This window comes from Capricornis sumatraensis, chromosome 13, assembly GCF_032405125.1.
Source record: "Capricornis sumatraensis isolate serow.1 chromosome 13, serow.2, whole genome shotgun sequence".
NCBI lineage: Eukaryota > Metazoa > Chordata > Mammalia > Artiodactyla > Bovidae > Capricornis > Capricornis sumatraensis.
Genome location: NC_091081.1, coordinates 48,047,896 through 48,061,846, shown reverse-complemented (window position 1 = coordinate 48,061,846; position 13,951 = coordinate 48,047,896). Strand labels below are relative to the sequence as shown.

General features: G+C 40.8%; 1 protein-coding gene across 1 annotated transcript in view; it reads right to left on the bottom strand.

Moving 5' to 3' along the window:
- MDN1 (midasin AAA ATPase 1) overlaps positions 1 to 13,951 on the bottom strand; it is a 145,385-nt gene that overhangs the window by 101,031 nt on the left and 30,403 nt on the right. The window contains exons 11-15 of the mRNA XM_068984913.1: positions 12,671 to 12,752; positions 9,514 to 9,609; positions 7,731 to 7,843; positions 6,142 to 6,290; positions 5,430 to 5,490 (exon numbers count right to left, since the gene is read on the bottom strand). Coding sequence (XP_068841014.1) covers positions 5,430 to 5,490; positions 6,142 to 6,290; positions 7,731 to 7,843; positions 9,514 to 9,609; positions 12,671 to 12,752 — 501 coding nt within the window. The remainder of the gene's footprint in view (positions 1 to 5,429; positions 5,491 to 6,141; positions 6,291 to 7,730; positions 7,844 to 9,513; positions 9,610 to 12,670; positions 12,753 to 13,951) is intronic.

Genomic DNA, 13,951 nt, shown 5'->3' with positions numbered 1-13,951 from the left:
ACAATATCAAAATGTTTCAAAACAAGCAAGTACAATTGGAGAATCATGGATACTATTTACTCACTGGCCTGAGGAGGAACAATGAGACAAGTGAACCCAGTGCCCTGAAACTGAGCACCTACATGGAAAAGTCCGATTTCAGAGAAAGTATGAGAACTTCACAAACTTAACTTCGCTTCCCAGTAAGCACCGACCCATTAATTAATAAAAACATTCCTTTACTCCATTCATTCCATTGAGATTTACTGAGCACCTCTAGGGTTCGGCACTGAGTAAACAAGACCCACCAGCTCTTGCCCCTCAGGAGCTTACAATCTAACCAAAAAGACAATAGAGGAAGATCCCTACTAGTATAAAATATCAAGCAGAAACTGGTGTGCCAGTAGATAAAATGAAAGCAGAGGGGGTGAAAGGATTTTAGTACTTTAGCTGTGATGGTCAGAGGAGGCTGTGTTAAAGATGGGAATTTGAAGGCAATCAAACAAGAAAGGGTTTGGCTAAGTAAATACCCCTGGGTGGCATGGGAGGTGACAGGGAAACAGAAAAACGGAGGGCAGTGTGGTTGGCAAGGCAGCAGAGCTGAAGGAAGGAGAGAGAGAAGTGCCCTGGAGAGGTGATGAAGGGTTTGTAGTACCTTTCACATGGACTGAAGTCAGTGAGGAAAAGAGTGATGTAATCTGATCACACTATCACAGAATCACGTCCATCTACCAAACGTAAGAGAGGCAGAAGGAGAAGGAAAGATGAAAGCCCTACGCTGGACTAGGCAGAGGACGATGAGCCAGAATGTCAACAGCGGAATGTTGAGAAATTAAGCAAAATACAAATGCTATTTAAATAAAATAGCTAGTCTTAAAGATGAGGGAATAAATGGGATCCAAAGCTAACTGAGGCAGCAGAGTGATGATGAAGAAGGTAGATGCTCAGGCAGACAGCTGGGTTCAAGTCACAGACTAGCCATTACTTTGAACAAAGCACTTAATCCTTGTGAGCCTCAGGTCCCTTATGTGTAAGTGGGAATAATGAACAGGTTGTTAAGACGGCTAAGTGAGTGAACAGGTAAAAACTCAAAAGAGGGCCTGGCACAGGAATGCCATTGCAGAGCAACCTGTTACAATTACTACAACTAGTAACTAGATCAGTGAACTGAATTCACGAAAGAAATGGCTTTACGTTTCAAATTAGTCTGGGCTCCTTAAGAAAAAAGCTTGTCCACTTAAAATTGAAGGCATCTTGGCCGGTTAAGTCAATAAATGCTTCAAATGATGGCGAAAATGAACATACAAATATACAGCTTGCTGAAAATAAAAATAACAAAAACACTCAATGGAAACCAACCTGTCATAGGTTGGTGATGAATCAAACTATGAACTGAGACTAGGATTTCCAAGGTATCTTTTGATACCTCAGGTTGCCTCAGGAGCAACCTGAAGGCCAAGAGAAGGAGGTCTAGAGCACCTGGCCCTCACGGACAGTCACTCAGGGTCTACCTGTCACATACATGATACATGGAGACCACAAACAAGAGTTCACTTGAAAATGACTAGAACAAAAGAAAATGACACTCCAAAATGACCATCCATGAAAGAACATCAAGTGCAAAAGAAACAAGAAACAGCACGTGATGAGTAACTGAGAAGACAAACGCTTCCCCGCATTTGGGACCAGGATTCTGAGTCTGAGAACAGGCTCCTGTGCCCTGCTATCTCCTGTGCCGTTTCCTTCATGGATGATGCTTCCTTGGGGGGCTCAGAGGAGAATGCAGGCTGGCCGTTTTATTTCTATTTCTGTAAGGTCTTTAATTTTCTTCGCATTTCTCCTTTCCATCATTGTTGACTTCTCCAAGGACCCCTCCCCGTCCCTATAAGCCTGTTTCTCCTTCAGAGGCTGCCCCTCCCAACTCCATTTCCAGCACTGTGAACGTGTGTTCTGTGTCTGGCCATTTAGTGCAGACTTTCATTTTCGGGAATGGTTTTATCCACTTCATCTAAGTCCTCTGTATCATCTACTCTTTTCTACAGAGTCCCATAAGCTCTCTCAACCCAGTGCTGTTGGAATTTGGTTGACTTTTCTACTCTCAGGTAATCTGTAGGTCTATGTGCTATTTATCAGAATCTACTTTAAATAGAAGGACAAAAATGAGTTAAAAGTGAGGGGAAAGATATACCACACTAACATTAATCAAAAAAATAAGTGGGTACATATGCAAACAAAACTCACAAGGCAATCTGCAGGAATGTAGCTCAAGTGCCTGATGGCCTTGAAGGCCTTACTCTTAAAAAATGTATTTATCCTTAATTATAACTTTTGAAAAAAACAATCAAAAGGATCCAGATTTGCAAGTCAGACTAATTAGGACTATAAATTTCTTTTATCTTTCACCATAGTATTTGATAAATGCAAAATATGTTTAATAAACAAATTATTAATACAAAACATAAAACCAGTTTCATAGTTAGATAAAACTAACCACACATTCCCAAAATAGAACTATGAAGGTTTCTATACCTTCTCCCTAGCCACTCCTTTGTCTTCCATACCCTTGCCTTTTAATTAATAAAATCATTTTTGTTCTTCAAATTTTATACACAAAGACTCTTAAACAGTCATTCATACATCTAAGATATATATTAAAAGATGTGATTTACACACCGCTTGCCAGTAATACAAAAGGACAGAAGATAAGGTATACTTCCAGCCATACAAAAACTGAATTGTATCTAAGTTTTCTTTTGATTACTGATGCTAACCTACTAATAAGTTAGCACCAAAAATAAAATTCCAGTTACCACATTCTGCTTTCAACCTTTTGTATTATCAATTGCATCAGGGCACAATGTGTACTCCCTACATTTAAAACTACTTGCATTTAAAACAGAAAGGAATTAAAGAAGAAAACACTATTTGCAATGGTTGATATAACACTGCTGCTGCTGCTGCTAAGTCGCTTCAGTCGTGTCCGACTGTGCAACCCCATAGATGGCAGCTCACCAGGCTCCCCCGTCTTCAGGATTCTCCAGGCAAGAACACTGGAGTAGATTGCCATTTACTACAAATTCTTAAATGAGACTGATACAGCCTATGTTCAATTAGTGTAAGAACAATGCCATCTGTGTTAGCTACACTTAACTGTAGAGCATTACAGAATACAGAGTAGAAATAGACAGTAGTACGGACATACTTGGGGAAGGAAATGGCAACCCACTCCAGTATTCTTGCCTGGAAAATCTCATGGACAGAGGAGCCTGGCGGGTGACAGTCCAGGGGGTTGCTAAGAGTTGGACACGACTGAGCAACTAAACAACAACAACAGCCATTCTAGTTAAATAACAAATTCCATTTATTACTAAGAACACACTGCAAGTACCACAACGAGGGAAAGGGGAGACTGTCAATTAACTGAACAGAAGTAACATAAAAGCAAAGTAGAAAAGACCACTGAGGAAAAACAGTGAAAGAAGAACTGGAGTAAGAGAGGTTAAGTCTCAGCTGACAGATTTTAAGACAGTATAGAAATTTAAAATACATCGTCAAGGTACGTGTAGAGCAGAATTTAAGGGCCCGGACGGAAAGAAAATGAGAAGCACAAAAGGAAGCAGGATTCCACACTAGCACTCCACCCAGAGCAGGAAGGTATAGAGACTGGAAAGAGCAAAAGTAAAAATGCTACAGTATAAAGTGCCCTTTAAAAAAAAAAGTAAATAAAGAGCTTCTCGTAGATACCATAAAGAGAAAAAAGAACAATAACTTCTATTGTTCTATGCTTTTAAGGATTTGTGCAAGCAACTGTTTAGAACTAATGGGACAGATACTAGTATCATTCAACATAAGGTATGCCAGTAACATCTATCAGTTTTACAGCCTTCAGCACATATTGAAATTGTTCAAAAACTAACATGTTCAAAAACTAACATTTTCAAAAACATCAGAAGGAAGAAGGGCATTTAATTGACCACAGTGAAGTTTCATTTAACCAAGTGAGGCTACTTAACCTTTCAAAGACAAACAAATTGCAGGAGAGTCTCACTTGAAGGCAGCATAACTCAAGAACATACTCTTCAGGTAAATATTACTTAACTGCATTCAGTTCAGTTCAGTTGCTCAGTCGTGTCTGACTCTTTGCAACCCCATGGACTAGAGCACATCAGGCTTCCCTCTCCATCACCAACTCCCGGAGCTTGCTCAAACTCACGTCCATAGAGCCAGTGATACCATCCAACCATCTTATCCTCTGTTGTCCCCTTCTCCTCCCACCTTCAATCTTTCCCAGCATCAGGGTCTTTTCAAATAAGGCAGTTCTTCGCATCAGGTAGACAAAGTTTTGGAGTTTCAGCTTCAGCCTCAGTCCTTCCAATGAATATTCAGGACTGATTTCCTTTAGGATGGACTGGCTGGATCTCCTCGCTGTTCAAGGGACTCTCAAGAGTCTTCTCCAATGCCACAGTTCAAAAGCATCAGTTCTTCAGTGCTGAGCTTTCTTCACAGTCCAACTCTCACATCCATACATGACTACTAGAAAAATCATAGCTTGGACTAGACAATCTCTAGCAATCTCTGCTTATTGATATGTTGTCATATGGTCATAACTTTTCTTCCAAGGAGCAAGCGTTTTTTAATTTCATGGCTGCAGTCACCATCTGCAGTGATTTTGGAGCCCCCCAAAATAAAGTCTGTCACTGTTTCCATTGTTTCCCATCTATTTGCCATGAAGTGATGGGACCTGATGCCATGATCTTAGCTTTCTGAAGTTGAAAAAAAGTTGGGTTTTAAGCCAACTTTTTCACTCTCCTCTTTCACTTTCATCAAGAGGCTCTTTAGTTCTTCGTTTTCTGCCATAAGGGTGGTGTCATCTGCATATCTGAGGTTATCTGCATATCTGAGGTTATTGATATTTCTCCCGGCAATCTTGATTCCAGGTTGTGCTCCTTCCAGCCCAGCATTTCGCATGATGTACTCTGCATATAGGTTAAATAAGGAGGGTGACAATATGCAACCTTGACGTACTCCTTTCCTGATTTGGAACCAGTTTGTTGTTTCATGTCCAGTTCTAACTGTTACTTCTTGACCTGCATACAGATTTCTCAGGAGGCAGGTCAGGTGGTCTGGTATTCCCATCTCTTTAAAAATTTTCCACAGTTTGTTGTTATCCACAGTTGATTGCATACTCGCCTTTATATTCCAGCCCCCACCCCACACCCTCAGCAGGATCTCTGAGAGCAAGAACCTCAAAAACTCTTTAAAATGAAGAGAAACATCTACATACCAAGAGTCCCTTAATAAACCCTAATAAATATCCTGCTGGGGTAGGCACGGGGGCAAGTTGTTGAACATTCTTCCAAGGTTAGTATTGAGCTTAATAGGAAAGAAGTGTTTCTTACCTCAAGCAGTGAACACAAAATAACAAGAAAAAGGTTTAAAACCATACTTACCCTCCCAGCAAATCTGCAGTGTCACTTTGCTGATTCATATTGACAACTCTCAAACGGTGACCTTTAAGAAAAAAGGGTATAAAGAGTTATTCTGAAAATGCAAAGACTGACAATATCCACTGTGATCCTTAAGGATTGCGAACACAGGCATGGGCAAATCTTTTAATGTGCACTTCCTCTGACCCCTCATTTTATTTTCAGAATCTTGACTGTTCAAAATTTTAATCTAACCCAGAGAGAATGAAAGATTCACTGCTCTAGCAGCAGGTAACTGAAAACAACAACAAAAATTCCTTCAATAAGTCAATGTCTATGAATTAGAACTAAATACATATCTAGTGTGAAATATTAATTTAGACATCAGAACAGGAATGAGGCAGTTCTGTTTTTAAAGATGATCAATGTGCTTAACTAAACACAATACAGGGAAGCATCCCACCTGTTTCAAAACAAAACCAAAGCACTATGTATGTGTAGGCCATAGATTAGAACTGAAAAAAAATTAATACCAACATGTTAATAGTAGTTATTTCCAGGGGGAGAGATTACATTGTTTCCAAGGAAAAAGATTCCAGTGCTTATCTCCAGGGGAAATAGAGCTGTGGCACTTTTTAAGTTCCAATATTCTTTGGACTCTAGTTTTTAAAAAGGCAGTTGGTATGAAATGAAATGTCTATTGTCTAGGGCAGAGTGCATCCTCTCCAGGAGTTACCTGTAATGTGAGCCAAATACTGGACTGTGGAGGTTTTGCCAGTTCCAGTTTCTCCCACCAGCAACACAGGCTCCCCTTTGCTGACACACACCGCGAGCTGCTCGATAAGGATAGAGGATGGCCTCACAGCAGCAAAGGCGAACTTCTCCCTGGGGAGGTGAAAGCACATAAGCAGCTGGAGAGGCAAGCTGCGAGCGTCTCTCAGCACTGTTCTGAGGAACCAGACTCGACAAGTGTGACAACTCGAGAAGGGACTGTCTTCACATTGCATGGGATACTGCGCAACATAAGAACTGCAGAATTCATTCTATAAACATGGAGCATTTACATACCCAGTACTTCACTAGGCTCTAGAAATTCAAAACACCGACAAGATAAAACATCTGCACTACCTATGTCATCTTGGGCAAATTACTTAACCTCTCTTAGCCTTGGTTTCCTAATCTGTACAATCTGGACAACAACACTTACTAGTTGCAGTAAGTCCCCCACAAATTCATGTCTACCCAGTACCTGTGAATGTGACCTTATTTGGGAAAAAGGTCTTTACAGGAATAATAAGATAAAAATCATACTGTATTGGACTTAAGGGCTGGTCTTAAATCCAATGGCCCGTGTTCTCATACCGAAAGAGAAATTTAGAAACACAAAAAAGACACACAGGGAAGAAGACCATAAGACAATGGAGTCAGAGACTGAACTGAAGCAGCTACAAGGTAAGGAACACCAAGGACTAGTGCATGCCATCAGAAGCCAGGAAGAGGCAAGAGCCTTCAGAGGGAACGTGGCCCTGCCAGCACCTGGGTTTCAGCCTTCCAGCCTCCAGAACTGAGAAGAAATGTTTATGGCAAACCATCAAGTTTATGGCCCTAGTGGTACAGAACCCACATGTTAAAGCAGGAGACACAAGAGACCCAGGTTCGGTCCCTGGGTCGGGAAGATTCCCTGGAGAAGGAAATGGCAACCTACTCCAGTATTCTTGCCTGGAGAACCCCATGGATAGAGGAGCCTGGCAGGCTATAGTCCATGGGGTTGAAAAGAGTTGGATATGACTAAAGCGACTTAGCATGCATGCATACATGAATCAAGTTTATGGTTAATTTGTGAGGAGAGTCCTAGGGTGCTAACAAACACATTAATTCATAGGATTACTATAACCACATGCAAAAACATGCAAAACAGCACTGAGCACAATGTTAGGAATACAGCAAATATTTAGTAAATGGTAACTAGATCTCAGAAACTTACACAATTCCAGCCTTCAAGGAATTAAAAGACTAACGTTAGGACCAAGCCTGCCTTCCAAGTGATGCTTACTTCACTAAGTAAATACGTTACAATGAATAAAATCAAAGATACATCTTTGCTGGTCCCAAATCTCTAAGGACCCTCATCACCACTTTCCACCTCCTTATATCCAGTTTCACAGGACACATTTTGGGAAATCACTGCTCCTTACCAGTCTGGCACACTGGAGAGATCACAGTTCAGACACGTTTTACTCAGAGGAAAACGTCAGGACCAAATACTCCTTGCACCAAGTTCCCAATGACCCCACAGTGTTGAGCTCAGCTTGGAACCCTGATTACCTCTGTATGTGGACAGCCTCGCTTTGTTTTCGTAGAAGCCGCACTCGACCCACTTGCACATCAAGCTCGTTGATCACAATTTCTGGTTTGTAAAGTTGACAGAAGAATTCTGCCTATGGGAGGGGAAAAGATTTACCTGAGTAAAATTCTGCATACTCTTCAAACACTTAAATCATGAGGCTTATTGTGCCCCCTCTAGAAGCACTTCCGGCTTCCTAGATAGGCAAGTTAGCATTTAATTTTATTTTAAAATATTTTCTAAGTTTCTGTTTTTAAAAACACTGATTATGAATGTTCCCTAACACTACAATTTATTCATTCAAATAAGCCTCTATCTACCTACATAAAGTGAGCAGTCAAGAAATCTATACTCCTAAAAGATACTTCTAAAAAAATCAAAGTAATTTTTCTTCAGCTATGTTTTCTTCACAACTGTGAAAAATTCTTCAAGAGATGGGAATACCAGACCACCTGACCTGCCTCCTAAGAAATCTGTATGCAGGTCAAAAAGCAACAGTTAGAACTGGACATGGAACAACAGACTGGTTCCAAATTGGGAAAGGAGTACGTCAAGGCTGCATATTGTCACCCTGTTTATTTAACTTACATACAGAGTACATCTTGCGAAATGCTGGGCTGGATGAAGCACAAGCTGGAATCAAGATCGCTGGGAGAAACATCAATAACCTCAGATATGCAGATGACACCACACTTATGGCAGAAAGCGAAGAACTAAAGAGCCTCTTGATGAAAGTGAAAAGAGGAGAGTGAAAAAACTGGCTTAAAACTCAACATTCAAAAACGTAAGGTCATGGCATCTGGTCAAATCACTTCATCGCAAACAGATGGAAACAATGGAAACAGTGACAGACTTTATTTTGGGGGGATCTAAAATGACTGCAGATGGTAGCCATGAAATTAAAAAACTTTTGCTCCTTGGAAGAAAAGCTATTATCAACCTAGACATATTAATAAGCAGAGATGTTACTTTGCTAACAAAGCTCTGTCTAGTCAAAGCTATGGTTTTTCCAGTAGTCATGTATGCGTGTGAGAGTTGGACTATAAAGAAAGCTGAGCACCAAAGAAATGATGCTTTTGAACTGTGGTGTTGGACAAGACTCTTGAGAGTTCCTTCAACAGCAAGGAGATCCAACCAGTCTATCCTAAAGGAAATCAGTCCTGAACATTCATTGGAAGGACTGAGGCCGAAGCTGAAACTCCAATACTTTGGGCACCTGATGCGAAGAACTGACTCACCAGAAAAGACCCTGATGCTGGGAAAGACTGAAAGTGGGAGGAGAAGGGGACGACAGAGGATGAGAATATTGGATGGCATCACTGACTCAATGGACATGAGTTTGAGCAAGCTCTGGGAGTTGGTGACGGAGAGGGAAGCCTGGTGTGCTGCAGTCCATGGGGTCACAAAGAGTCAGACATGACTAAGCGACCAAACTGAACTGAAGCTTTGGAAATGCGAAGGCTTATTAAAATATTTGCTAAGACATCGTTCCAGTCCTGAATCCAGAACCTACATAATAACATGCTCCTTAAACACTGGAAAATAAGGTGCACGTGTGAGAAAGAACACAAGGCAGCTCACTTTAAGAATGCGGACCACAGGGAAAACTACTTATCCAAGAGACAGTGAGTTTTATGTCCATGAGAGGCAGCAATGAAACTACCAACTTTGCAAAAGCTTTTCTAGGTAAGGGCCAGAGACCAGCCAAGTAAGCTAAATAACCCAACTTCCTTTCAAGAAGGAAGTAGAAACAGCAGTACATACCTTTTTCTTGGAAATGTTCAGTTTGCCTCCAATGACTTCTGCCATTTTCAGTTTGCTCGTCTGCTTAGAAAGCATTGCTGTGAAACAGTCCAGGGCCTATTAAAATAACCAAGGCAAATAGCAACTGACTTCTTAAATAATACATTAATGACAAAGCACTGCTGTCCAGGCCACAAAAGGAAGGAACATAAAATCTAACAGGAACATTTCTGCAAGAAAGACTGAAACGAGAGTACAAATAAGGTACCAACCCTAGACTTAAAGATGTTACCACAACAGAGACAGGACACCAAAAATGTTAAGGCTTTATTATCAAAATATTGGTTAACTAGGAAAACACACACACGCAGCCCTGAGTTTGCAAATGTAAAATTCAGGCAAAAATAGCAATTAGCATTAATCCGTAGGTAGGTATATGGTTCTGTAATGGAAAATGATTCTCAGACAGTGGAGATAACACCGAAAGATTACTTCTGAGCTATAAAGGGAAATTCTTGGTGTGCAATAAAGGAATACTGTCATTACCCTAACCCAGTACTTAGCCACTACTGAGAAGCCGCTACTGTCTTCTGCTATAATAAGAATTTATCTGGTGTTTGTCCCTAATTCCTACACAGCCTTTCAAAAATTCTGAATCACCAGGACTAAGGAGTGTCTTCTGTTATTCACTAGTCTTCATGGGCCCTACTGGGTTTATTATGCTAAGCAAGGTAACTCCAGATGAGCCTTTCCTTAGTTTATCAGAGGAAATGGCCAGGCGAGAAAGACCAAGCTCAAACAGGAGAAATGAAATTTCCATCCCCAACACTTGGAGAGGGTGGAGGGGCTGGCGGACAACATGATGTATGATGAAGATGGCACACCCTGCCTCCAAAGGTGTGCCTGTGTTCAGATTCCTGGAATCTTGCCCTATGTGTCTCTTTCATTTGACTGTTCCTGAGTAATATTTTTAATAATGAAACTGTAATCTGTACTGTAACTACAGAGCTTCCAGAGAATTCTATGAGACAATCACTGTACCTGAGAAGTTTGTGGGAACCCCTGAATTTACAGCTGATTGGTCCTAAGTGTGGGTGGGCCTCCAATACTTGTGGCTGGAGTCTGAAGTGGGATGGTCTTGTGGAGGACTCAGTCCTTGAACCTGTGTGGTCTACACTACCTCCAGGTACGCAGTATCAGAACTGGACTGAATTGCAGGACACCAGTTGGTATCAAAACAGAGAAGAAGCAACCAGATAAAGCCAAAAGGTGAAACATTCTATAAAACAACTGGCCTGATCTCTTCAACAAGGTAGTGTGGGGTTTTTATGAGGGGCTGGGGGGCATGGCTCTAATACAGTAAAAGAGTTCTTAATTCCATGCACATAGACAAAGATGTACAAGGAGAAACACCAAGGTATTAATAGTACAGGGGACTCTCTGAATGGGAGAATATTTTTTACCATTTGTTTTCCCATATTTTCTCATTTTTACTTCTACATTAATAAAATGCTGTTGTTGTTTAGTCACTAAGGAGTGTCCAATTCTTTTGTGACCCCATGGACTACAGCCCAGCAGGCTCCTCTGTCCATGGGATTTCCCAGGCAAGAATACTAGAGTGGACTGCCACTTTCTTCTCCAGGGAATCTTGCCCCAGGGATTGAACCCGTGTCTCCTGCACTGGCAGGCAGATTCTTGACCACTGAGCCACCAGGGAAGCCCATATTAATAAAATACTTGTACACAAATGTTCACAGCAGCATTATTCACGAGAGGTGAAAACCACCCAAATATCCATTAACATATGAGTGAATAAATGAAATGTGGTATATCAATACAATGAAATGTTACTCAGCCATAAAGAGAATGAAGTACTGAGTCATGCTACAACATGGATTAACCAAGAGAATATGCTGAGTGAAAGAAGATAAAAGGGTCACCTAATGTATGATTTCATTTATATGAAATGTCCAGAATAAGCAAATCTATAGACAGGAGGTAGATCAGTGACTGTCAAAGGCTGCAGAGAGAAGAAAAATAGGCATGATGGTTGACGGTTACAAGGTTTCTTTTTGAGGTGATGAAAATGTTCTAGAATTACTTAGTGGTGACGTTGCATAATTCTATAAATATACTAAAATACACTGAATTGTACACCTTAAGAGAGTCAATTTTATGGGCTGTCAAACACAAACACACACACACACACACACTCTAAAATAGAGACTAAAGAAGATCCTCCCCCGTAGGAAGATTCACACACACACACACACACACTCTCTCTCTCTCTCTCTCTCTCTCTCTCTCTCTGAAATAGAGACTAAAGAAGATCCTCCCCCTGTAGGAAGATGAAAAATGTAGGAGGACGGGAAGGAAATTTCGGAGATTAAAGGACTGGCACACAGCACTTCAGGGTCTGGCTTGATTAAGCGTGTGCTCTGATTCAGGGTTCTTTCTACTTAAAGTACCTTCACCAGAGATATTGCTCACCACAACAAGTCACTATCCTTTCCTCAATCCTAGCTGACAGACACGGTAACACTTTATAGTCAAAACAGGTCAATGTTTTAAGAGGCCAAAGATCTTCAGGCAGTACCATTTTTATTCTTAACCAGGTGGAAATAAATCTCTCTCTGTTCTTATTGAATATGGCAGAGCTGTAATTCAACAGCGCTGCCCTCTTGCACAACACACTTTCCCCCCAGCCCAGCATACAAGAACAGACTTTATAACCCACATACCTTTCTCTGGACTAAAGTTAAAAAGGCCCTGCTGGGGCAAGTGGTGGGATCAGACAAGTACAAATCTGTCAAACAGACTAAGACATTATACATAGAAATTAATACTAAACATCTTAGAAACTCTTTTTGCCTTACAATAGTATTACCACCTGGGGGATTTTTTCCTTTCATTTAAGCTTTAATTTCAGCATCTGTTTTACTCTATTTCAAACTAAACTTATTTGAAATTAGGGGTAACCCATTTCAAGAGTCACAAAACATTTATCATGCTCACTTAGCGCTAAGACAACTTTAGTTCAGTTTTAATTAGCTAGAGATATACACAGTACCTACACCATAGAAAAACTTTCTGATAATAGTCAAGAGACAGAAAATAACAGTGGAAATTAGCAGCCTTGCAGAGCACAGAGAAAACAAGCAGGAAGACTATATCTTACCTCTTGAAAAATATTTAACGATGCTGAAGACGACAGACTGTCAAAGCTGTGGGCAATCCTATTACACCAATTAAGTAGATCCCTTAAAAAAAAAAAAAAAGGTAAGAAATAAAAAAACACAGGTCAAAGATATCAAACGTATCAGAGTTTATTCAGGTCTGGGAACGTCTGACCACAGACTCTCCCTTTTTCTGGCAACTGAATATAAACAGTGTTAAGTCAGGAAAAAGTGTAAGTGGATCCTTTCCTTACCTCTACCAGGAAGCAACCTATAATTCATTTCTCCCCCATCCATACCAGACAAGGTAGCAAGAGACAGGAGCAATTAACTCTTGGAGCAAACTTAAGGGGAGCTGCCCATTCCCAATTCTCACTTCTCGAAGAGCAAACGTAGCTCAAAGGAAGAGAATTTACTATATACAGCAAAACCCCAAAATCTTATTTACGACCCCATTTGTCCCAACAGGACATCCAGTGAAAAAACCATGTCAGTAGTTTTCCAACTTTTTCCACTATTTCTGAATTTAAAGTTATTTGTTAAACTTCCAATTATAATTCCTAGGGATGCAATGTACAGCATAATAATTATAATTAACACTGCTGTATGTTATATATGGGAGAAGGCAATAGCAACCCACTCCAGTACTCTTGCCTGGCAAATCCAATGGATGGAGGAACCTGGTAGGCTGCAGTCCATGGGGTCACTAGGAGCTGGACACAACTGAGCAGCTTCACTTTCACTTTTCACTTTCATGCATTGGAGAAGGAAATGGCAACCCACTCCAGTGTTCTTGCCTGGAGAATCCCAGGGGCAGGGGAGCCTGGTGAGCTGCCGTCTCTGGAGTCGCAAAGAGTTGGACACGACTGAAGCAACTTAGCAACAGCAGCAGAATGTTATATATGAAAAGTTGTTACATTATCACAAGAAAAAATTGTTTTTTACTATTTAACTTAGTATCTGTGAGATGATGGAGGTTCACTCAACTTGTAGTCATCATTCCATATGCATGCAATCATTATCCTATATGCCATAAACTTATACAGAGCTGTCAGTTACAGCTCAATAAAAATGTAAGAAGAAAAACGTTATTTTTTAAAGCTAACATAATATTATCTTCATAAGCCTTCCCATTCAGTAACTATAGATCTCAAACAGATTAGAGACTGCTGCTGCTGCTGCTAAGTCGCTACAGTCGTGTCCGACTCTGTGCGACCCCATAGATGGCAGCCCACCAGGCTCCACCATCCCTGGGATTCTCCAGGCAAGAACACTGGAGTGGG